The 26,707-nt window shown below is 39.7% G+C and overlaps 1 protein-coding gene across 1 annotated transcript; it reads left to right on the top strand.

Moving 5' to 3' along the window:
* Positions 1 to 24,627: 24,627 nt before the first annotated feature.
* Positions 24,628 to 26,487, top strand: lingo1b (leucine rich repeat and Ig domain containing 1b). Its single transcript, XM_030766291.1, has one exon. The coding sequence runs from the start codon at positions 24,646 to 24,648 to the stop codon at positions 26,485 to 26,487; it is 1,842 nt and encodes a 613-aa protein (XP_030622151.1). The 5' UTR covers positions 24,628 to 24,645.
* Positions 26,488 to 26,707: the final 220 nt, after the last annotated feature.

Below are 26,707 nucleotides of genomic sequence, written 5' to 3'. Positions count from 1 at the left end.
TATCTATTCCTTTGCCCTTTACTCTCTCTTTCAATTTTTCAGTTCCCCCCAACTGACTCAGATACTTTTTTTTATGGTCATTTATGGGAATATATTGACAAACAGCTGACATAGTAAGAGAAGTCAGAGTCTATTATTTTACTTATTTCTTTTTCATCTAGTATCTCGCATATTAAGACAGTGGTGACATGTAACATTACAAAAACTGTTTTGAGAATGAAAATAAAACCGTAGATGTCCTCCGTTCAGGACTAATTTCATTTCAACCATTGTAGGGCTGTTCTCTGTATTACAGTGGTACTGCAGTCATCTCGAAATTTTTACCTTTTAGTAGTTATAATGCCCTCATAGTGAAATAGCAGTGATCACAAATGTCAGATTAATGCAAATTGAAATACCCCTACTGCTGAATATCCATTAAGCCACGGAGGCTAAGTGAGCCCCTTGTTGCTATGATGACCTTCACATACAGATTTCAGAACTTGACTGTAGTACATATTGAAAACAAATCACATGCTTTTGACAATCATCTAATTTCAGAATATAAATAGTTATACCACAGACACACACAGCACTAAAACTTACTGTGTGAAAATGGAGGTCTGTTTCTTCAGAACTTTAAACCTATGCTGTTTTAGAAGATAGATTAATTTAGTGACAGAGATTACAATTTACAGCATGAAAAGAAACCTTTATTGATCAGTTTTGCACAACCCAAGGGGCTCTCAACAAACATGAATGCACTGAAATGTATCTTGGAAATGATGATTGCTTCACTGATCTCCACCGGGAAAATTTGTTTTTTAACTTGTCAGATAGTGGCAGTTGTCATTTAGTGTAACTGACTGACACAGTCTAAAAAGTAATAATGGTTTCTATGGTGTCCTGGGTAAGATCTGGTCACATTAAAACAATTTTGGCATTTTTCTGGGGAAGAAAGGCATGAACTGGGATTAGTTTATGCATGTTACATTTACGTTTATATTTAATCATTTAACAGACGTTTCTCTCCAAAGTGATTTACATTATGAATAATTACATTATGTGCATAGGTAACATGCCATGAAACAACATACAGTTCTAGAGAGCAAGTGTTGTAGTTATAAGTGCCACCATATGCCCATGAGTATTATACAACTTTTAGAACCTAACAACCAGAAATAAACTATTCTCTGCCAATCATAATATCATCATATAGCTAGGATATTTGATAATACATAACAATAACTACAAATTAAAACTGTAACCAGTAATTATGTCTTATCAGGATCAGTCAAAGCATTGATATACGACCATGTAAAAAAAGAGACCATTGGTCATTTAAAAATGAAATATGTGAAACGGAATACATATAAAGTTTATACAATATTCAGATCAAAACAGTGCATTTTGGAGTGCAGAATTATAGTTCATTTGTGGTAGATCACCATGCCTGGTGCAGTGAAACAATTGCTATGCTTTAGCTATGCATAATAGGCTTAACTTGAATCAGGCAGGAGAGAGAGAGAGCGAGCGAGACTCTAACTTTTCAAATCCCTTTAATTAACCATTGCATAAATCAGAGAAATTTATGCAATGGTTGTGGACAAGTCCTCTGCTCTCAGAGAGCTACAACAGGCATAAAGCAGGTTTGACACAAACAAATTCAATAAAATAAAAGTCCAAAAAGGCAGTAAACACTAGGGGAAAGGCAACATCCAGCATGATTTAACAGCTGGTTTTGAGTAAACCCTACTCTACCATTTCACAAAGCAGTCATTTATGATGCATGTTCTCCTTTCAGGAGAGGCCCAGAGCTATGTCATGCCGACTTATCACACCATCCTTTTAACATCCGAAAAAGTCCCTCATGTTGCTATAACAGATGAAAAACTGTTCCTGCCTGCAGACAAAATGAACACCACTCCCTGACTCTTGGATCAAGGTGTGCCCTGTGTCTGTTGTGGTTATTGCACCATGCATACTCACCAATTGGAGACACCAGCTCCATTGTCATTTAGAAATTAGCATGAAGTCCTCCAGGTTACCTTTCGGGAACAAAGTTGACCCTGTCATATCTTGCTACTTCAAGGCGTGAAGATGTGCAGTTTTTCAGCTTTATAATATCAAGCTTTCCCTGTGCTGCGCAGAAAACCAAGCAGTGGCACCTTAAACCTGAGTAGTCAGCCCTCTATCTCTTTCCACATCCCAATTGTGGATCAAATCACAAGCTCTGGGAAGGCTGAATGGGCCCCATCACCATGATCTGAAGACCCTTTCTGAGCAAAATGCTTGAAAAATAGTTGACAAAGCTACAGAGATCCCACTGACTAACTTTTGTTCCAACTGAATTGATCGCAGGCCGAGCTTGTTGACCAGTACCTCTGCTTGTCATCCAACTCCTTTAGAAATACACCAAACTGTTCACCTCATTTACATAAAGAAAATGTTGGTTGCCTAGGAATCTGATGGCTGGGTCTCTGCTCTTAATGTTTACTGCTCCTTGACTTGTTTTATGGACTGACAAAAAAAAGGCACTCCTGCTCTCAGCAAATGCTGGCCAAAACAAAACAAAAATAATTCCAGTACAGCAGTGAATCTTGCCTACCAGATTTTTAAGAGGATCAAGGGTTTCTGTCCTGTACTGCAAAAAGGTTATTAATGATCATGTTTCTTGTTGCCAAGATAGCTTTCTCTTGAGTATACAAAACTGTGATTTTATGACAGTACTGTGCAACCGGCCTGAAACAGCATATCCCTGTTAGATGTCTCTGCAAACCTTAGTCCAGCTGCTCCAATAGCCACTGACTTTGACCATACATACTGCATGTGTTGACTCATCCAAGATACAGTGTATAACCTGGCTAAGAAGGCATCAGATAAATAAGTGTGATCAACCCTATCAAGAACCATAACTTCCTTTAAAGAAATCAGGGCAATTTCTAAATCACGCAATTTAACGTAGTATGTTATGTGTACTAAAAACAAATGACCTCTGATAGCTCTGATCATTAGACAGTATGATTGGTCCTTCTGAACAATCCCATCCATAAATATATGCAAGACACCTTGATTAAACTGATTAGTCACTACATGGGTGAAACATGTACCAAGTACTTTAAGGAGTAGGAGAGAGAGAGAGTGAGAGATTGATCATTTACATGTGAAAGTGGTGCCTCACCAAACGTTGAACTGCCATATGGAGAGGCATTTAACTGGTAATCCTCTTCATAGTGAAGGAGTGCGCTAAAACCAGACCAGTCAAATTTGCAGCTGTGGCATGAAATTGAATTGTCCTTTTGCTATCAATGGAACAAATTCATCAACAATACAAGATATAATCCTCTTTTGGCTTATGAACCAAACCCGAAAGCACAAGCCTTTCTATAATCATCACAGGTAATCAGCTCTGTGTCATCTCCAAAAGTGTGTGATGAATGAGTCTGTGCTTAGTGTCTGACTGCCCATATCCTCTCACAGGGCCCTGTTCTTGTGAACGTGCTGGCACTAAGTGTGATGTATAAGGGTGTCTTGCCCCGTCGGACATCTCTGAATGAGATTATTGCCTCCAGGCTTTTGCTAACAACTTTGCTGAATCAGTTGAAACTAGGGCTGTATCAGTTTTGCTTTTTGCATTAGGCGCCTCAACAAACAACAGCCAAAATTGGAAAACAGTAATGCAGAGCCAAGTATGTGCACCAAGGCCACAGTAAATAATTATAAGAAAACCACCTGTGTGAGACAAAAGAATGCTCATTTTTCCCTCTTGAAAGATCTTTCTGTCCAAAATATTTGTGTATATTTTTTTTTCTCCTCAGCTGCTCCTGGGCATGCAAATGAAAGTTGTTGTGTGGGGTCTGCAGCCTGTAAAGAATTTTGACAAGACCAAAGAGTTCAAGGATTTCTTTTTGGAACTGAAGTTGATAAATTCACCCTCAGGGTATTTTACATGCTTTTCTGTTTCAATGGTAAAAGAGCATGAGACTACTAACAATGAGACTATAATATTAAAAGACTATGCCCCTGGAAAATGCATGTCGTTTTGTTTAAGTTTGGAAAGAAAATCTGAAAGAAAATGTAATATGATTCGACGTGAGACACTAAAAAGACAACAAATATACATCTCTGTTTAATAATTATCTTACTGGTAAAGATTCTATTACCTAACATTTTCCACATCTCCTTATGTGAAAATCATCTCATCACAATGAGAGAGATTCAGAGGAAATGCATACGTTACCAATATGGCAGTAATGTAGTTACGCTGCATCATATAAGATCAATACATCATTTTTCTAATACATCAAACCAGTTTTAAAAGAATTCAATCTTGCAAATCTTCAGGCCTGATCACTATATGAAAACTTGTTTTTTTCCAGGGAACCCCCCCCCCCCCACCCGTTTGAATCCATATATTTAAACATATGCTGTCCTACATGCAGTACAACCAGAAAAAGAACACATGATTAAACCGCAAGTCCCGCTTGCCTATTCCACCTATCAAGCACCTGAGCCATGACAGACAGCAAGTGTGAAGCAACCTTTGTTTGGTGAGAGAGATATTGTAGACTGCACGTAATGAGGTCATTCATCGTCCTTTGATGGCACGGAACGGGGCGGTTTCAGAACAAAAGATGGCTGCTGGCACAGCTGACTCATAATGGCAGAACAGACTGAGTAGTCTGTAGCTAATGGCAGCCTGTCATCACTCTCATGATTTCTGCACCTCCATTTCACTCGCTTTGTCCCTGAGCAGTTTTGACCATATGATGAACAGGTGAATGAATTTCTGATAGATTGGATTTTATTCTCTGTGCGCTACTAGCACACCACAGAGGGAAAGAAATAAAAAAAAGAAAGAAAGAAAGAAAGAAGGACAGAAAGAAAGAGAGAAAGGATGAATGAATGTACTGAGTTTTCTCATGATATTTTTCTCGTAATAATATGCCTCAAAAAGAGAAAAAAAAAGGTCATGAAAAGTGAAACCGAACATGAATTTACAATTCAGAGACTAAACAATATGCCAAGGATTTGTAAATGCTGCATTTTAGTTGCACCCCCCCCCCCCCCCCCCCAAGCTATCCTCAAGTGTCTGAGAGATGTTTTATTCAAGCTCTCTACAAACAGTTCAACATATGTGATGAAAGGATGAAGACTCAATTGGGCAAAACAACTGTGATATTTGTCCAGTGGGATGAGCTGTCTTTGGAGGACAGCCTTGCGTACACAACTTCATTACTGGTGCAAAATGGAGGGATGCAAAGTGAAGCCAGATCATCCAGCTTCTCCTGGGCAGTCGGACAAAAAGATCCGGATTTGCTGCAGGTGGTGTTCAATAATTCATGCTCTGGGAAAAAAAAAAAAAAAAAAAACCTCTTCAAGTTGTGGGTGCTATGTAGGTCTGCCAAATCCATCTGTTTTCATTATCAACCAAAGCACAGGATTTACAAAACACTTTCACATTAAGATTGCCCTCAAAAATACAAGTGTTTGACTGAATTACACCGGCCGTTCTGTTGGTGGTGGAGCCTCTTTCTTTTTCTGGCAAGACCACCAATATCAATTTTTTTCACGCCTAAATTATATTTAGGTCACAATTTTACTCTAAGAAATTGGAAAGAGAAGTATCTGCACTTTGGTCATTCTCTCTAAATGTATTTGTGTAAGCCTAAAGAAAAATGTAAAAAACTGTTGAATTTTTTTTGACAGTTGAATCAATGCATCAGAACAGTTAATGAGATAAAGTGTATTTCAGAGGCTCCTGCCTCAATATATTCCAGTTAAATAGCCCCAGACCTAAGCTATTGCAGTAGGCAGAAAACTATGAGAATCCTTGGGCCACAATAATTAGGCGACTCTATACTCAATCCACTTATAAGTATTTTAAAGAACTACTTGGGAAACACAGCAAGAATAGGAACTTTTTTTAAAAAACAAAAAAAATCCAGACTCATTAAGATAAATGACAGAATTAAAAAGCTTAGTTTGATTAAAGCAATGCTTTGATGTAGTCATTTGCCACCTGCTGTCGCATATCAGTACCGAAGAGGCTTGAAAGACAATCATTATGGAGACCAGGGGAGTTGTGTGTATCAATACGTGTGTGTGTGTGTGTGTCTGCGTCTGTATCTGTGTGTCTTGGAGTGAGTCTGAATGAGTGTATGCTTTGAAGCACATCTCTTCCAGCCTCATCCCTGAAGACAGTAAGGTCTATTACCACTCTGTCACAACTAGATTTCAGATATTATGTCAGCCACTGTTGGCAGTAAATCCATATGCTGCATTGAGAAAATAGTTCTTTGTTTCAGGATTCCTCAAAATAACTGAAGTACTTGATAATGCCAACATAGGGATAGGGTGGTATAATATGCGTCAGAGACTTACCAAATATGCTGTTCAGAGACTTACCAAAAGCTTAATACCAGTTTTAGTGTATTACCACTGTATTAGCAATAAAGTGTGTGTAATCCATTAAAATAATCCATTTGGCATTGAAACAGAATTGATCTCGGTAATTTCTGAGACCATGAGAGGGGCTGAGCTCAAGACAATACAATTAGCGATGCTTAACGTATGAATTTTGCAAAATATACTACCAACGCATATGTCTACTAATTACGCAGGGATAAAGACTGATAGCTGAATGGTTAGGCGGTTGGTTGGATGAATAGATGAATGTAGTATTTGTATGTTTGGAGGTCAGGTCAAGTCAATGGAAATCACATACCGAACAAGATTAAAGATACATTCTGAAAAAAAGAGAACAGGTGAAATATTGTGCTCTTAATAAACATATAGATTACAAAATATCTATACAATTTCATGGTAATATTTTAATGAATGCGTGACAAGTTGACTGATGTGAAGTACTACATCTATTCAGTAATCAACTTGAAGTTGCTACCATAAGGTGAGAACTATGGTAAATGCTACGGTAATAAATTCTTTCTGAGTGGCTAGAATGGAATAGGCTGTGTAAGCTACTGAGCTCTCAAAGTAATATAATTACAGGACAATAATTACACTTATGTAACATGCTCGACGTGTGCAACTGCTGTGGGCGTTGTGATGGTGTCTGGAATCTCCATGACATTACGAAGCTGTGATGTGTTCAGATCACGTTTACATCCAGTGTGAGAACTTAGCCCGGACCCACACCCTTCAGGCCTACAAGCCTTGAGTCTGCTCAACTTCACACATAGAGTAGCACCAGCGTAACAACTCAGCCCTAATGACAATGCTGCAGTCTGCGCTAAACAAGAGGAACGGGGAAAAAAGTCAGAAAGACAGGCGGTGGTCTGAAGGCAGGTCGCAATGGTCTTTTTTTGTACAAACAGACTAGCCTCCAGTCAAACTGGACACAAATCTTCAGGGAGAGATAAGCCACTCAAGCTGTGACTCACTTGCTGTTAGTCTCCGGGGAAGTAATTGTTTGTTCTACATCTTCTCAGGTCCTCCAGAACAACAAGCCAAGACAAAAACTACTTTACAGCAATAAAGAATGAGACAGACAGACAGAGAGCGAGAGAGAGAGAGAGAGAGAGAGAGAGAGAAGCTGAACAGTGCTTGAAATACAACCAATGTGACTAATGAGTGTGACAATATGACTAATATGAGCCCACTATGCAATGCATAAATTAGAGTATAAACTCTGACAACAGTTTTAGATTTGGCCTTTAAAACCTTTAAAAATGAGAACTCGATGAATGAATAATACCATGACAAGTACCTTAACAAGATTTTGTAAATACATACATACAAAAATGAAAAATTGTCTGTCTGTCTGTCTCTGCCTCTCTTTCTCCCTCTCTCTCTCATGCTCTCTGCTAAACCTGCTGATAAGTAACGAGGTACACTTGCTGAGGTGATGCTGACATGTAAGTTTCATAATCCATAATGTTTGTGTATGCTTTGACATGCAAAGCAAAGCAGATGACAACTCTGAAGCAGTCAAAAACAATATCAGTCTGGGTTGTAAGCAGGCAGTTTGTGTGTGAATTGTCTACAGACTTCACAGAAAGAGATGTTAGCATTTCCTTCATTTTGCCAAGTAACTGTAGCCAGACAGATTAGTAGACAGGTAGATGACTGTGTCTTTGTGAGAGTTTGGGGCAGAGATGGTACAACATTTCAGACTGTAAGTCGTGTTCTGTGTTGGTGGCACAGAGGAACACTCCATTGCTGACAAAACAATTAAGACAGATCTGAGATGGGTCACTCAAACATACACACACACACACACACACACAACAGAACACACTCCCTCACCCACTCTCAGGATTGGATATTGTTTCACAATCCATCACACAGAAGGGCTCAGCTCTCCCACAACAGAGAGAAGGAGAAAGAGAGAGAGAGAGAGAGAGAGAGAGAAACATGGCACCTCTTCATTCTATCTCTGCTGCCAAGCATCTCCCACACCCCCGTCTCTTCTCCTCTCCCTCCCTCCCTCTCTCTCTCTCTCTCTCTCTCTCTCTCTCTCTCTCTCTTTCTCTCTCCTGCAGTTCTTCCCTGCCTCAGCCAATCTGCATGTGATTATTCCTCCACTGTGATCCTTCTCATCCGTCTACCTGCCCAGCCTCAGTTTCTCCCATTATGAATTAGAATAATGGGCTGAGGACTTAAAGGGATTTACCGTTGATTAGTTTTACATAGAGAATCCTCATAGACTGACCTTGCAAATCAACACTCACTACCTCCACCACCCCCAATCTCTCCACCCATCCACCCCTCCCCTCCCTGCTAGTCTGGCTGTTTTTTTTTTTTTCCTCCCTTTTTTTTGCATCCAATTCGGCAAATTTTTTCCCCCGAACCTCGGGCTCATCCACCCTCTTCCTGTCCGCTCGGCAGCTGTTCATTCCTTTACTCTCTCAGTCTGTTTACCTCTCTGACTCATACATTTGTCACATCGAAGCCCTTGCATGCATTTGATGAGCCGGTGTTGTGTTTTGCATAAAATCTCGGCATTAATCAGGGTGCTCAGGCAGAGTGATGGGTGGGAGGGTGCCTGAGGGTTTACAAAGGTAAGCTTAGATCTCCTCTGTCTCCCTCCCATAAGCTTTGACATGCTTTTCTTCCTGTCGTCTCTCTCTATCTCTCATACTGTAGCTCTGATGAACAGTGGAATTGAATTTCATTAGTCACATTGGCCCTGTTTCAAGCATTGTACAGCTTCTCTCTCTCTCTCTCTCTCTCTCTCTCTCTCTCGGTCTCTCTCTCCCTCAATCCCGCTCTGCCTGGCTTTCTTGAGCACAACCCTCCCCTGCCCCCCCCTCTCCCCCCCATCTCTCCATCTCGATGCACCACAGCTCCTCCCTCCACCTTGCACAGAGGCGACTCCTCCCTCTCCATCTTTCTTCCCTCATTCTCTCTCTCTCCCTCTCCCTCGCTCTGCTAGGTACAGCATGTATGGGAGAGGATGTGAGCAGCTGTGCTCCTGTTTCTGTGCCTGCTTTCATCTGCGGCAGGATTTCTGGTATTCCCAGGGCTCTCGCTTCCTGCTCTCCTGCCTGAGAATTTTCCAGACGGTGTGGCTTGTTTTAGGAATTGTGTTTTTCTCCAAAGGCCTCCTCTGTGCCTCTCCGACAGTCCGGACCAGTTTGGATTTAAAATGTATCTGGGCAGAATGAGATTGCCAAATCTAGAATTCACTGCATGACAGTTCTGGTAAGGATACTGCCTATTAAGTACTCTCTGACTAAAATATTTTGTGGAGTTGAATCCAGTGTGTGATTGGTGGAACAGTCTGATCTGTGTCTCGAATTTTCAAGGGAGAAATATGTGTCTGAGACAGGGAGAGAGAGGGAAAGAGATAAGGAGAGAGCAAGAGAGAGAGAGAGACAGAGAGAGAGTAAGAGAGACAGAGAGAGAGAGGGAGAAAGACAGACAGAGAGAGAGAGAGAGAGAAATAGTGTTCTATATCTAACAGCACACTTAAAACATGGATAATAAAAAATGAAGAATTAATATGTATGGAGGAGAAATACATGCCACATATATTAGTGTGACAGTGTGCATGTGTTTCTATAAACAGCTGTGCATGTGTGTGTGTGTGTGTGTGTGTGTGTATATAAGTGGTGTCATGGTTTATTGCTACAGGAAGAAGGATCTTTATTTCACGGTGAGTGCTCTGTAGAGGAAAATTGTGTGCCCTTGTCATTGCCAGTGAGTCTTAATTCCTGTATTATTTACAGTCTTCATAACGGTCTCTCTCTCTCTCTCATTCTCTCTCTCTCTCTCTCTGTCTCTCTCTCCATCTTTCTCCTTTTCTCTCTCTATTTAACTCTTCAGCACAGTCTAAGCCCATGTCAAAAATATAGTGAGAGCTTTGGTTTATCCATGTTACACTTTAGTACTTCACAACACTGGCATCCCACCAACATTGCATTAATGCAGAAGTCTTGAGCCCATAAAAGATTCATGCATTCTCTGATTCTTACCCATGTCCAGTTTCAGCCCCTCATTTTATTCTGGGAATGTTTTCTTGTCTTTTTTGCATATTTGCAGATGGATAGAAAAATCCTTGTTAGTTTACACAGGAAGAGGCAGTATTTCTCATACTGAGCCCATCCTGATTCTACTTTTCAGTTTGTCAAAAATATTAAAAAATAGCTGTGTGGTTCAGAGGCACAATACAAGATCATAAAACGTGATAGTCAACAATATATTCTGTTTAAAAGCATCGCAGAATAATCCACAACAGTCAAATAATAAAAAAAAAAATCGAAAGAAAATAGGCGTGTAATCAGTGTCAAAATGAAGCTCACAAAATATAGGCAAAGACAGTGTTTGAGGGTATCAGTATGCAAACACAGTATAGAGGGCCAGACACTTGTGTTTCTGTCTGTGTATGTTTGAGTGATCCAGCGTCATCCACATTCAGGCATTCAGGCTAAAGCCTTTTTTTTTTTTCTCTCTCCAAATACCCAACACCCTGCTGCTGTGCTTCACTGCATTATCCATTAAAATATGTTCTTAATAATCTTTTGAGGATTCACGACCGATGACAGCTGAAAAATGAATCAACTGTATCGCAAATATGTGTGAGGCATATTGACAAGCTAGCATATCACAGCACGTATGGATTTAAATTAAAGGCAAATCAATACAAAAATCCTCGCATATATCCAGTGCAATGATTGGAGTGGAGTTATGAAGTAAAATCAAAAAGATGGAATATGGTTTAATCATGTAATGATTATGTTAGAAGAGATTTAACACACATGGGGCCAACCTACGGCAGGTGGTAATAGGCATTATGATAATAATGAAGGCTGAGATAACACACACACAAGATTAGGACAAGATAAGGTACTTGCTAGAGGAAAGCAGCTAATACCTTATTACAATGCAATCTTGTTGTCCTGACACTTAGGTAGCTGATTACAACCCAGTGTAATTACAACCTCATGATCTGGTCCAACAAAGCAGAGTGCATTCCATAATCATTTAAATTCAGATCCACAAAACCTCTCTCTTGCACTCTCACTCACACATACAGTCACACACTCTTGCACTCACACACACACACACACACACACACACACACACGCACACACACACACACACACTAACAATCTCTCTTTTTTCGCTCTCTCTCGCCCTCTCTCGCTCTCGCACTCTCTCTCTCTCTCTCTCTCTCTCTCTCTCTCTCTCTCTCTCTCTCTCTCTCTCTCCCTTTTTTCTCACTTTCTTTTTCCCTCTCTCTCTCATGCATACACATACACGGAGTCATCATCTCTCTCTCTCTGTCACTCTCTCACTGTTTATCAACCCTCTCCCCTTCCCTTTGTACATTTTTTGGGTCCCAACAAATGCTTACATTGAGGGGTGCAGCACAGAGATGGACAGACTAGGTGTGCTCTTGGCCTCATTGTGTTAAGATGCAGGAATCAGTACCTATCAGCCTAATGGCTCATTTCTGTCACACAAAATGACAGTCTATTAAAATGGCCCATGCTTAGAAGGGTGAAGCCACAGTAAAAGCGACAGGGTGGCATATCCGACAGCGAGGACTCTATCTACCCTCCCACAATTGCATTCAGAAGGTCACAGAACCACTACACTGCAGCAGACACCGGCATAAAATTTTAATCAGAGCAGATATATCCCTAAAAAATGAGACAGCCTTGTTGGAGAGCAGGGAAACCTCTGGTCCCAAATGCTTACCCTTCAACAGCTATTTAAGGCTGTTAAACATCAAAAGGGTATACGAATTAACAATCCAAATGTTTTCTTTTTCATTAGAATGTGGAATTAAGCTATGACAGTCACTTGTTCTGACCTAATGTGATCTCGTGTCTTAGCTGTTGAGGGTGTTTCTGTGGCTGATGAAAATGGCAAGGAAAATATCACTGATCTTATCGGTCAGACTTATAAATTTATTAGCTCAGATAGAGTGCTGGCCTTGGTAACAGTGACAGAACAATTCAGGCTGCACGCGAGTGATTATCTGGTAGCTAATTTTTAGTGATAAGCTCCGTGCTAATGGCACAGTTGATGAAGAACTTCGGGCGGCTTTGGCCAGGGAGTGATTGCCTCTGGGATTAGGGAAAGATCGCCCCCCCCCCATCCTTTCTTCTTACCATCCCTTTTCTTCAGCTTTTTTTTTTTTTTTCAATTAAACCCAAAACAAAGAGGCCTATGTCCTGAAAAAGGAAGAGGTTGAAGTAATTACTGGCTCAGTCTGCTTGTAGCTGTGAATCTCAAATTATTGTCAAGAGCCTTCATCGGCAAGGATGAGATATTTTATGGAATTATTAGTAGCCACTGTCAGAAAAACTGAGCGATGGGCTCATATGGTAACTGCTACCAAATTCCACCCCTGTACCACAATAAATTGGACATGCAGCAAACTAATGAAGCTCACAGGAGCCACACAAGATCTTAAGTACCTCAAAGGCAACCAAAGGGTTAGTGTTTGCTTTGTTTAGAACTATGTACCTCATTACAAAAATTCAAGAGCTTGTGAGAGTGGCTACAGAAATGTTCACGTATTCCGACATCCCTGCACACGACGCATACTTAAAATGCATACGTGGCATTACACTCTCCACTGTCATTTAGCCAAAGCATAGAGATATGAGACATGTGACAAAGACAAGAATAGCAACCACTCCCTGGCTGATCCCTCTGGATTTCGGAAGCTGACTGTCACACGTTTAATTTAACAGTGAACTGGGCTTCACTGTCGGTAAGCTTTGCACCTGAATGTAACAATGAATTTTGCCTCCATTTTTTAAGCAGTTATGTCATGTCAGGGAGGTGATTGCTGGTTGGATTGAGGGCTGAGGCCTCACATCATTTGAATTAATTCGGTGGAGGGGATCACAGAACACTGCTACCAAAAAAAAGAGCAAAAGAAATGTTTGTAATTTTATTGAGATGGACATTCAGTAGAATGTCTCCCCCCCCCCCCCTTCACAAATGTGAGTCGTATAACACCATTGTACAGAATTTGTTTTGCAACACGCTGAATTTATTTTATATCTCAAAAAACTAGTCTTGGTATTTCTGCATCAAACAACATGTTAGGTTTTTTTTTTTTTATTTTCATTTTATTTTGTTTTATTTTGTTTGTTTATTTATTTATTTTAGTGAACTGTGGCACCTCTTCAGCTTTCCAAACCTCAAAAGCTTTGATCTAAATCATCAGGTAGTCAAAAACAAGATCAAATGAGGCCAGATTTGGAAGGCAAAGTGAAGCATAAAAGGGGAAAATGTGACATGTGTTCAAATGTTACACTGGAAGTATTAGATTTCTGATTTCTTTTTTTTAGCACAAAGCTGTGGGTGTTTGGCAACAGCAAGACAAATGCACAGAGCCTGAAGGGGTCTAATTATTGATTTGACCCGAGTCTTCAGGTCTTCACTGATTAACTGCAGTTGCAATTACAGATAAAAATCCTACCCAGGTTGTAACGCGTGGTGGTCTCTGTGTTTCCTTCTCTGACTTCATAGCTTGCTAATGCAATGTTTGTTTTTTTAGAATTTGTTTTTAATCCTATATTCAATGTCATCTGAATATTGTTGAATATGCTTGCACTGTTTGCATTCTTTCTAACATTCTGGATAATGCTTAAAAATCAGACATACTGTATATGTATATTTAAACATTCAGTTCTACACAAATGATTTGGTGAGAATTTACAATATGTTAAGAAAAAAAAATGTGGACTGGTGAAAGGATGAAAATGAAAGAGGGATGAAATGTATTTTCCCTTTGGCAATAACTTATTCTTCTTTCTGATGAGAGATGAGTGGAGAATCCTTATCTGTGCAATACACTAGCTGTATTTATCCATGTTATTTTGCATTAAATGTCGAGAATCAAAATTTTATGCTCAATAATCATTTTCAGCCAGTCAAATCTGTTTTAGACGGATTAAAAGAAGCTGTTTTGTTCAAATTTACAAAACAGTTCAAGTTGCTGTTGGTTCTTTGATTCACAAGTCTTCGAAAACCTCACACAATTCAATTCTGTCATCCTATTGGTGGGAGCTATTTTAAGTCAACCACAGGGGGAAACAAACAAACAAACAAACACCCCCCCCCCAAAAAAAACAGAAATCAAGAAACGTGGTATTTGCTCACTGAATGGCAAGACAGCAGCAATCAGAAAAAAAAGAGAAGTGTCTCTAATCAGATGAAATACAATTAGTTGCCTTGCACATTAAGTATATATTTTTAGCATGGCTGATATTGCTCTTGTGCTGCAAATATCAGCTCTTATTTTACAAGGTTCTGTTGTGATTTCTTCTATTGCTTGTTTTTCTTAACGTTGTCCAGCAGAGATTCAGACAAGGTCAGGAGGAAAAATGGCTGAAGAAATGGCCCGTTGTGTGTACGTGTGTGCGTTTCTTTCCAAGGTTATCACTGGGAAGAAAGAGAGGGAGGAGAGAGGGGTAAGAAAAAATAGGAGGGGGCACTTTGGTTTAAATTACGGTTGTACACTTGGTGGGGAGGAAAGGGAACCATCTAATGTCTTCTCCAGCTGATGTGCAGTGTAACATAAAATATAAAATCAATGTCGTTCATATTTGTTTTCTGTAGTGTCAGATAACAAAGTGTGTTAATATCACCAGGACCTCTGCATGGCGGATTGTTTTGATTAGTCTGTGTAATTCTTCTTAACACAAAATGTTCTGGTTAATAAATCTCAGGAAGAAATGAAATGATCATATTTGAAAAGCTGTGCTAGCCTCATGAGTTTATCTCCTCTGTGACGCTGTGGAGGATCTCTGTCTTAAACAGATAAATAGAGTCGTTTCTCTCTGTTGGATAGCTGAATTGATTTTCACTGCAGTGCTGACTGATAGCCCTGAGAGTCAAAAATGGTAAAGATGAGGGCAAATCTCTGAAGCGAAACTGCTTTTGGTGTCATTTGGACTTGTCAGGGTAAAATAATATAAACAGATGTATTTCTCTGTTAAAGAAGGATGTTGTGTGAACTTAAAAAATAGAAAGTCAACATTTAGTGAAATTGAATTTCTCACTTTCCTCACAATAATGTCTTAAAGCAAACGGATTCGAAAGCAACTGACCACTGAGGATAAGAACATCTGAGTCTCCATTAGTCTATTGAAAAAAGGTTTTTCTCTTCCTCTTCTGAGAAATGGGTTAGAACAGAAGTTTCTTTTTTCTCTATAGAAATGTATGCTAAAATATGCCTGAGGTGTTCATTTTTAACCTAAAGGTGGCATTGAGGACTAGATTGAAATGAATGGAAAGTAGCTGACTCTGAGGTGGATTCCTCTTTCAAGGCACAGAACAAAGTAATTATTGTTCCAAGAATCTAGCCTACTGCGGTAAAACTGCGCTTAAACTGCAAGTGTGCTGGGACAGTTCTTTGAATTATGTTATGAATGCGTCATAACATAGTTTTGTTTTGTTTTTTAATACTTTAAGGAATACTTTTGATAATAAACAATGGCATTGGCATAATACATGCTGAGAGATCCAATAAACTGGCAAAGAACACATCAGACCTTTAAAAGAAGAAGAAGAAGAGGAAGAAGAAGAGCTGAACACAATTTAACACCCAAATCCCAAACCAACGCTTTCGTATGCTAGCTTATTGCAGAGAATGTTTTGATCAAGGTGCGCAACAGTTCATGGTTGTTTACAAAAAGCAAAATGAACGCCAGAATAAATGAGCAGAATCATGTGGCCGTATACAAACTTCTCTTCAAGAGCACAAATTGCTTGGCTGCTTAATGGAATTACTAGCAGGTTGAAATTGGCTTCTTTTTATTCAGAACATTGTTAATGTAGAAGAAATTTATCAAATAATTAATATAATAATTTTTATTATGTATCCAGCATCTGACTTTTTTTTACCTCTCACCAGTTTGTCTTTCCAAATGGTTTGAGTGGTTGGTGGTGTTAATTTCAGTTCCTCATGGTTTTATCGATTTTACCATCTTAAGCTGGACCTGTCAGCATACAATTACTTTTTACTTTGTGTGAGCCAAATTACAGGACGTTTTCAGCGATGAGATATATGTTCTTATGAGACCAGAATAGTTATATGGATAAAATGAAAGGTGAATTTCATAATAATTAGATGATCTATTTCAGGAATCACAATGATTGCTTTTTGCCATTTTGCAGCCAATATGCAGCGAACAAATAATAACAATAAAAAAAAAAAAAAATCAAAATAACCAAAATAGGAAACGAGCAGGCAGACAAAAATTGTTTCCAGCAGAACCGAAAAAAATGATTAGTTTCCTAAAAATAACCGATGGCTTATTAAAAGAGACACTGCATATCGTTGCCAAAACAAGATTTTCCTCCAGAAACAGCATCCCAATCCGTTTTTGAGAGTGGGGTCATATCTCCTTATTTATACAATCATGCTGTATTTAACTGATTTATTTTTCTCCTGTAGATCCAGCATATTCAGTCTGCCTCACCAACCAGAACACTATACGAGTTACTTGACTCATGCTAAGTAGTCTTTTAGATAGCTAGCATTTGCATAGCATGAATGAAAATCCTGGTGTTTTATGCAACACTAAACTGGTCCAAGCTTCAAATAAATGTTTAAAAGCCCAACACCTTTAACACTTTACTATTTACTGTATCTTTGGAAAAGCATGAAACCTTGACACTGAAAATGATCAATCAGTAGAGCAACAATATCTCCAACCAAGATATGAAACATATGGCAAAATATCTGTCAGTCAAATATGGCCCACTGGAGATGCGGTAAATAAAATCTTCATCCATATTCTAGTCTACACATTGCCCTTGCTACCCCACCACAGTTTTACCCCACCCCCCCCTCTCACCCCCCATGCTCTCCTGAATATCTGCAATATCTGTATACTCAACATTTTATTTAGCAGTCTTGCATTTGACAGCAAGATCAATACCAGGGGGTCATACCAGAAGCCCCTCAGATCTGAGGGGTTTTTTTTTTTTTGCCCTCTGATTCCACACACCTGTTTCTCAGGTATGAATTTAGAGGTAGAGAGAGAAAGGGAAACACTTCGGCACTGCTTCAAGACACATACTAATCATGCATTCATTCATTTTCTAAGCCGCTTATCCTAATTAGGGTCGCAGGGGATGCTGGAGCCTATCCCAACGCTCGTTGGGCGAAAGGCCGGAAAACACCCTGGACAGGTCATTGCAGAAATACTAATCACTACAACTCAAAATCCAGCTCTTGATGTGGCTGCGCTGCAGTTTAGAAACAAGTTAATGAACTGTGAAGAGTCTGCATACATTGCAAATATATGATTGGAACACAGGAAAAAAACAAGGAAGCAGTCACTGATTCAGGGGAACTTAGTGACACATTTAAAAGTCTTTACATATTATCCATAACAGCTTATAAAACGTGCCCACCATATGTGCTTACCACATTTTACAATAATAGTTAGTATGAAATGGGTATCTAAAGGAGACAATACTTGTTTTTACATAAAATGTTGTTCCTTATCTAATTGCTAATGAGTATAACATAGGTAAAACCTCTAATTTCATGTTACACAAGTATATAAACATTAGGGCACTTCTCTATGTCTCAAATGCTCCGAATGGATGCTTTTGATGAGGTCTTTGCTTGTCTGGGTTTGACCATATTTTGGATAAATGGCTATATTGTTGCACAGTCATAGTGCCGTTTCATCAATGATTCACTTTTTTTTTTTCTCTTGCTTGATTTTTTTTTTTTTTTGTTAAGGTTCGGTTTCCAGCTATCCAGAGAACAAATTCAGCAATTTTAGTTGCTACTTTTCTTACTCTTGTTAATAAACTACCTAAACCAATTACATGGAGTGTTTGCATACAGCATCTGGTCTACTTCACTGAAATAAATAAATAAATAGATAAATTAAGGCAAAGAGGAACAAACCAGATCTTAAGACAAAAAGATGATTGTGCCACATTAGCACGCACACTCCTCCTCTAACTATAATGACACCCTTCAGAAACACACTTTTCACCACCTTTAATAAAATATGTTGCCAATTGCAAGTGATGTCAGTGTACAAAATATATCAGTGGGCGCAACACATTTTACTGACAAAGTGCTCTCAGGTATATTCATTCTACAATGGTGCCAGCATTGAATGTTAACATATGTCATGAAAATGTTTTTTTTTTTCTGATCTAAGAAACGAATGAAATAGGCACCACTAACTCACACCAAATGTTAAAGCTCAGGTTTGTGTCAGGCACAGATCAGAAAAACCAAGCAGAAAAAGAAAAAAAAAAAGCGTGTCTTTTAATGAACAACCGAGTGCAATAAATGGTTTAAATGTTTCCACCAAAATCGCAGTGTCCATTTGTGCTCCACAGAATGTCAGCTGGAAACTGTATGTATTTTGTAAATCAGAGAATTAGTGCACTAATGCGACTGTGCACTGCAATGCTAGCTACCAAACAGGGGAAAGGAGTTAAAATGGCAATTACAAACCACTTTAAGAGTCAGTGAATGATGTGGGTATTAAAAGACTTCTGCCCACTGCTAAAGAGAGGGCCCTGTGACACAAGGCCAGAGTCTGAAGGTTTTTCAGAAACCTTGCTGAGTGAATAGTGGACTTTGTATGCGTATGTGTATATGTTCGTGTGTGTATGTGCGTGTGTGTGGGTTTGGGAGTGGGCGTGTGTGTGTGAGTGTTTGTGTGTGTCAGCTATTTGCTGTCTCATATTAATGCCCTGTTGTTTGTCTCCCACATATTTGGAGTGCTTGCAAAAATATTCTGTTGCTGGTTGGAATTTTGTATAATGACTTTCCCCATCAACTCACTTCTCTGCCTTTGGGGTGTGTAATTAAAATTGAGAGGTTAGCCAAGAAACAGAGGCACACATTTTATGGTTGGCTTTAAACAGTTGTTAAACATATTCATATCGCAGCCCATGAGCGGCTTTATTATAACCAGTGGGAGCACTGCAGTGTTATAACAATAAATTTAAATACAAGCGCTAACTCGGGATATTACTGTGTTTTAATTATGATCGGTGAAACCATTGTAGGTAATTTTAACTCCATGTATTACAGTTGCATGACCATAGTAAATTAAGGCTTTTGTGAAGAACACTGCACACTGCATTACATTTCAACGTGTAACATATAGATAAACACAATTTAATTTGTATTTTATTCACATTGTATTTTGCTTGAACGTTTTGAATGTCATTTATGAACTTCCATAAGGAGGTCAAAAAGTATTTTTTTGATCATCAACCTCAAACTATTTCAGCATATTTTGTTTGGAGACCACGCAGGAATCAGTGCTATAAATGACTCCATGTCTGTCTTTCGAACCATCTCATATAGCTGTTTTCCAAATGTCAATGTCAGCTGAATGAAACGAAATTTAAAGCTAGCATCATAACAGCCAAGAGTCATGGTGAAATTTGACAGATACAACTTTAGAGAGGAAGAAACAGGTGCACTGGGGTGTAAGAGGGCATATATAACAAACTCTCCTCATGTCAGGTTTACGTCTGAGAGGATTCATAGATTTAAATTGTTATTTTTCTAGGTGCTCTCAGATCTACCTTACTGGAAGCCCTATTTGGGGAAAAAGGAACCTTTAGAGCTTTGATCTAATAAATTTGAAGTTTGAAGTTAGGGCTCTTCTTAATGAAAAGAATATCAAAGAAAAAAAAATCAAATCAGAGCTCCAGTCTCATAAGTGTCTTAGTGAAAATGGTCGGTGACATTAACCCAAACATTTTTATTAGTAGCTTAGTATTGCTTTTGATACAACAGGCCACTCATTCCCAATCTTGAAAAGCAGGTTAATTTTTCTGATGCAGTTTGAAGATGCTCAGTTGTCAATATAACTGATACAAACAACATTTCTCAAATGCTTGTGTTATCCTGTGGAGTTCCTCAGGTTTACATGATTTATTGAATTTCACTGGGTGTGGCAGACCTCATGGTGACCTTGCCAGTGCATGTGTGCAGACCTTGTGTGTGTACATGGTTGTGCGCGTGTGTGTATGTGCGTGTGTGTGTGTGTGTGTGTGTGTGTGTGTGTGTGTGCACATGCATGTGTGTGTCTGTGTCTGTCTCTGTATATGTATGTGGATGTGGATGTGTGTGTGTATGTGTAAGTGTGGGATTATCCATAGTTTAGGACAGAAACTTAGTACCTAGTGTTTCAGAGATGGAAGCATTATTAGAGGCATTATTTTTTTTTATTATCAGTTGTCAGTATTGCTTTGCTACTTTTACATAAACATACATGATTAGGTAAAATGTAATTCTGTGTATTTAGTGTGCAGAGGTGCTAAATGTCATGCAGCTCATGACACACAGGATCATTGCTAAATGCTGAATGATTAAAACGATTAACGATTAACATCCTGCTCATCCATTTAAACCATGATCTTCAGTCCACCTGCTCTCTGAGTAGAATAATCAATGGGGGAAACAACATCTACAGCATTTTCTGCTTCATCACAAGAGCTGTGTGGATTAAACTCAAGAGATTTAAATGTTAAGTACTCTTAAGCATATAACAGCACTTTTGGCCACATTTAGGAGCTGTGATGGCAAAACGTTGCTATGGGAGCTACTCTTTTAATTTCACAGAGCTGGAGAAACTCCCACTCAGACGTGATACGCTGTACCTCAAACGCTGTGGATGGCATTGTCTTTCCACTGCAGAGTGACTGCAGGAAAAACAGATGGCTGGGTGTACAGGCCTCCTCTCTATCCTCTTCTTGCAGGGGTTTCAGCTCATCCCGGCTGCCTTACAGCGGGTGGACTTTTATCACAGCACAACATTTCTCCCCAGAGCATATTTCACTGGAATAAATAAATACATATTTAAGCGAGCTGCCTTGAAGACGTTGCATTTCAGAAGAATAATCAACAGTACAGTTTGATATTTAATACTGTTTTTTAATGAAGCACACACTGTTTTTAAGAAACATGCAATATTCACTCTACTCGATGGGACTCATAAGACATGGGATCTTGATGGTCATATATAAATGCTTTTTTTGTGTGCAATGCATTTAACCAATATTGCAGTGTGTCCATTTTTAAACTAAAATCTTTTCTATGATTAGTATAAGGCCCTTTAGAAAAGGATTTATTTTATTAATGCCTTTCTAATATCAATAATGTCATAATATCTAAAATAATATTAACACCATATACCGTGTATACTGAAAATTACTGCAATTACCATAATCCCTTTCTTTTTTCTTTTGTTTAGTTGTTTGTATATTACGTTACGGAGATCCCTAAGAGTTATGACGGGAATTTCTTTTTTAGCTTCTTTTGCGTTCCCTCACAATGCTTTTGTGTTCCCTCGCAATACTTTTCCGATCTCACTACTCTTGCTCTTTTTGCCACTCTTAACATGAAACGCGACAATGGATCATCTCATAGAATTTTACTTTAAACTTGGCATTAAATATGCGGATATAGTTTTACTGCCAGGGCAACATGAAAAGTTGTACGGAAAGGTAGCCTACGTGTAGCTGTAGTGAGAGGCAAACTTTGCGAGGGAACGCAAAAGTAGCTCAAAAAAATAATCCCCACCATGAACCTTAGGGGGCTCCATATACGTGGGCTCCGTACCTAAGCCTAATCATAACATACACGTTCGCCTCCTTGCAAATTTTACATTGCACCCTGCAGCTGGCCCTGGAGAATGCTGCTGCAGCATGCTGGTACATGAAAGTAGAATTGTCGTGTTTCAAACTTTCCTTTATTGCAATGAGATATCAGACTGAGTGAAAATGAACGCTGACAAAGCCAGCAAAGCCATGTGTGGAATAACGTCATTTGGATTGCCTGCTACAAAAGGAATTTAGCCAGAGTGCGAATTATACAGTGACAACTGGGGGGGGGGGGGGGGGGTCAACATATATATATAGGATATATAAATGTTTCAACCCCCCCCCCCCCCCAGAACTATTGTTTTTGCCTCTTTTGCGGGGTCCAAGTTTTAATTGGGGGGTGGGGGGGGGGGGGGGTTTAGACCCCCTCCCCAATGCCCCTCATAATTCGAACCCTGAATGTAGCCTCGAGTGACTTCATCCTGCTTGCCACACATCTTGGAACTGCTGAAGCTGTGAGTAGACTACAGGGTTTTATTTGTGAAGCCCAACTGTCTTTTCATCCACTGGGGTGAGCACAACCGTAACAGCATGAGTGAACTTTGATTTAGTTTCTATTGGATTTCCTTCGCCATTGGGAATAGCGCGGACTGTGGATTTTCACATGTGCACCAACCTAATGGGCCCCATCGTCTTCTTGCTTGCGAACTTTAATAGAGACTCCCTGAACTGATTTTGACTGCGTATTCAATTTGTTTTGCATTGTAATCAGTGTTCATTGCAACCTGACCACTTAACCTATTGCAATTTTTTTTCTTCCTTTAGTGGAATTACTAGCGCCATTTTACATCAGTTAGTGGGTTGCCTGTTGAGCACATTGGTTGCCAAAGTTTCTTGATAAGTGTTTTTTCAGTTCATCACACAACTGTGTACCAAAGTCATAAAACTCAGTTGAAACTTCATATTTCATACTTCATATTTCATATTTTGACAATTACATTTTATTCAAATACATTTTACACACACACACACACACACACACATTTCCTTTATTTCATTTGAACATAAAGGGGAAAATAAATTGTCGCCTATTTGTTAAATTTCAGTGTGCTGTTTAATCACTGTTGCTTAACAAATACTGGTAATAGGGACTACTCTTTGCATTTATTACTTTCATTGTAACTATATCTGAGGATTTACATATTTCGTGCCAGGTACACTGGTATATTATTTCTTCAGTGGAGGCACTATGCTACTTACTTAGTTCATTCACATTTTACTTCTTAGGTTTCTTTTGTTATTAACTGTTAGATACTGTACAATACTCACCTTTTCTAACTCTAGCACTCTCTCTCTCTCATCTCTCACTCATTATCTAAGCCGCTTATCCTAATTAGGGTTGCGGGGGGTGCTGGAGCCTATCCCAGCATTCATTGGCCGAAAGGTGGGGAAACACCCTGGACAGGTCAACAGTCCATCGCAGACTCCAGTACTAAAGTTCCCAAATTTAGTGGTAGACAGGAAGTCCAGCCAGCTCACTCACAACAGCTGGCAACCCAGGATCCTGTTTTTGTTTTATATTTATGAGTGTGACTCTTGAGTACCTCATAGCACCAGGGCAAAAAAGGGGTTACATTAGGAATATTGAATACACTTTTTGTAATTATTTCCATCATCACTACATTAGCCACACATGTGTTCATTTGCTGAATTAATGTTGAATTATTCTATGGTTTTGAAAAATTCAAATTCTTATTCCATGTATGAGGATAACTTGTTTTTTAAATAAATCATATACTGACCCCCCCACCCCCCGAACTGAGAATGCTGGGAAAAAAAATGCCGAACTGAGGTCTTTGTTATTTAGCAGCTGAAAGGGAGTTGGTATGAGACTGGTTGATCGATTTGGGAAGTAGAGCTTGAAGGCTTTTATAGAAGCACCACTGACTCAAATATTTTGAATTTGGCACAGTGTGTACCCTTGGTCTTTCTTCATAAACTGCTCTCTCTCGCTCTCTCTCTCTCTCTCTTTCCCCCTCTCTCCTTGCTCTTTCTATGTTATTTAATTTCAAGGTTGCATTGACAGATCCATCACTGAGCTGGGCGGAGTTCATTTACAATGTGGTTGTGTTTGAGAATATTTACAATGTAATTCATTTTAGCATGTTTTTCTTTCTCCCCAAGCCTCTAATGATGATACACGGCCTTCACTGAACTGAAGAGAACAACTGTTCTCTTCTGTTGCTCCAATATTTCACATAAATGCTGAAAAACTTAAGAGCACTTAAAGACACAGTCAGAATGCTTTATTTTTCTTTGGTTACCTACTTGGACACACATATATGGGTGTTGCACATATTTGCTTATTCTCAGAGTAAACCTTCGGATGAAGGACTGACAGAAAGATTAATGGTGAGAGCAGAATCTTTTGTGACAAAAATAAAGGTTGAAACAACATCAGAGCGCTGTGTTCATTCAGAAGGAAACGGTTTGTCTCATTTTTTCTCTAGGTTTTCTTTCATTTGTTCACTTTATTCTTTCTCAGCACGTATTCTTCAGTCTATTATGAAGCCCATTCAAAATGTGACCTAACATTTCCTTCCTCTGTTTCAGCAGGTAACCAGCAGAATGGCGGCTGGCGATGTGAGTGGACATAGCTACCTGGTGGCTTGCTGGCAGCCAATCCTGATCTTGATGCTAGGAACAGTGCTGTCGGGCTCAGCCACAGGGTGTCCATCCCGCTGTGAGTGTAATGCCCAGGAGCGTTCTGTTGTTTGTCACCGCCGGAAACTGGTCGCCCTCCCTGAGGGAATCCCTATTGAGACTCGTCTGTTGGACCTGAGTAAGAACCGCCTAAAAGCCATCAACCCTGAGGAATTCCTCAGCTACCCACACCTGGAGGAACTGCAGCTCAATGAGAACATCATATCTGTGATCGAGCCAGGGGCCTTCAGTAATCTTTTTGGGTTACGGACGTTGGGGTTACGCAACAACAAACTGAAGCTCATTCAGTTAGGTGTTTTCACAGGTCTTAGTAACCTCACACGGTTAGACATTAGTGAGAACAAAATCGTCATCTTGTTGGACTACATGTTTCAGGACCTTTATAATCTCAAGGAACTGGAAGTTGGAGATAATGACTTAGTTTTTATCTCTCACAGAGCCTTTCATGGTCTCAACAGCTTGGAACAGCTCACGATGGAGAGGTGTAACCTGACCTCTGTACCTACAGAGGCCTTCAGCCACCTTCACAACCTGCTGATGCTCAAATTACGTCATCTCAGCATTAACATCATACGAGACTTCTCCTTTAGGAGACTGTATCGTCTCAAAGTGCTGGAGATAGCAAATTGGCCCCTACTTGACACGCTGACCCCTAAATCCCTCCACGGGCTCAATCTTACAACCTTGAGTATCACAAACTGTAATCTCACCGCTGTTCCTTATGTGGCTATCCGACATCTTGTATACCTTCGCATTCTCAACTTGTCCTTTAATCCCATTGAAATTGTGGAAGGGAATCAATTGCACAGTTTGCAAAGACTAACCTCTTTTCATTTGGTAGGAGGTAGACTAGCCACTATCGAACCTTATTCCTTCAGAGGGTTAAACTATCTTAGGGTTCTTAACGTGTCCAGCAATATGTTAAGCACTTTAGAGGAATCGGCCTTTCATTCAGTCGGTAACCTGGAAACCCTGGTACTACACGACAACCCTTTGGCCTGTGACTGTCGCCTGCTGTGGGTCTTCCGCCGTCGCTGGAGGCTCAATTTCAACCGGCAGCAGCCATCTTGCACCTCACCAGAATTTGTCCAAGGGAAAGAGTTTAAAGACTTCCCAGACATACTGCCTGCCAATTACTTCACCTGCCAGAAGTCCAAGATCAGGGACCATAAAGCCCTGCAGACATTTGTGGATGAAGGGACCACTGTTCACTTTGCATGCAAAGCAGATGGGGACCCTCCCCCTGTGATAATGTGGCTATCCCCAAGGAAGCAATTCATCACCACCAAAAGCATTGGGCGTGTCTCAGTGTCTCCTGATGGCACCTTAGAGGTAAGGTATGCCCAGATCCAAGATAATGGCACATACACATGTATAGCCAGTAATGCTGGGGGAAATGATACAAGGCTTGCCCACTTACATGTCCACAGCTATTCCCCCAACTGGCCCCATCAGCCCAATAAAACATTTGCCTTCATTTCCAACCAACCCAACGATAATGGTGCCAACGGGACTCGAAGTAGTGTTCCTTTCCCATTTGATATGAAGACTCTTATTATTGCCACCACAATGGGTTTCATCTCTTTCCTAGGAGTGGTCTTATTCTGTCTGGTGCTGCTTTTTCTTTGGAGCAGAGGCAAAGGCAATGCAAAGCCAAACATTGAAATTGAATACGTGCCACGGAAAACAGATGACGAGGCTAGTCCAACAGAGGGACCGCATAAGATCAGTATGAAAATGATGTAAGGGACTTCACTACACAATGAAATGAATAAATGGACTATTTTAATGAAAAATATGAGGTGAGAAAACATTGGATGGAGATTTAACCTTGCCATGAAGAATGGAGGCATTCAGCCTAGTCTTTGTTCTCTGTCTACATGGAATATAGGGAGCAAAAATGTCAAATTCCCAACAAAAGCTACTTTCAAAAGTTTTTACCCAGACTCTGTAGTGTTCAACAAAC

Source organism: Chanos chanos, chromosome 2, assembly GCF_902362185.1.
Source record: "Chanos chanos chromosome 2, fChaCha1.1, whole genome shotgun sequence".
NCBI lineage: Eukaryota > Metazoa > Chordata > Actinopteri > Gonorynchiformes > Chanidae > Chanos > Chanos chanos.
The sequence above is the reverse complement of the archived record's forward strand: the minus strand, read 5'-3'. Positions and strand labels throughout refer to the sequence as shown.

Coding starts and splice junctions, on each gene's coding strand:
- lingo1b (XM_030766291.1), top strand. CDS start 24,646: ATGGCGGCTGGCGATGTGAGTGGACATAGCTACCTGGTGGCTTGCTGG.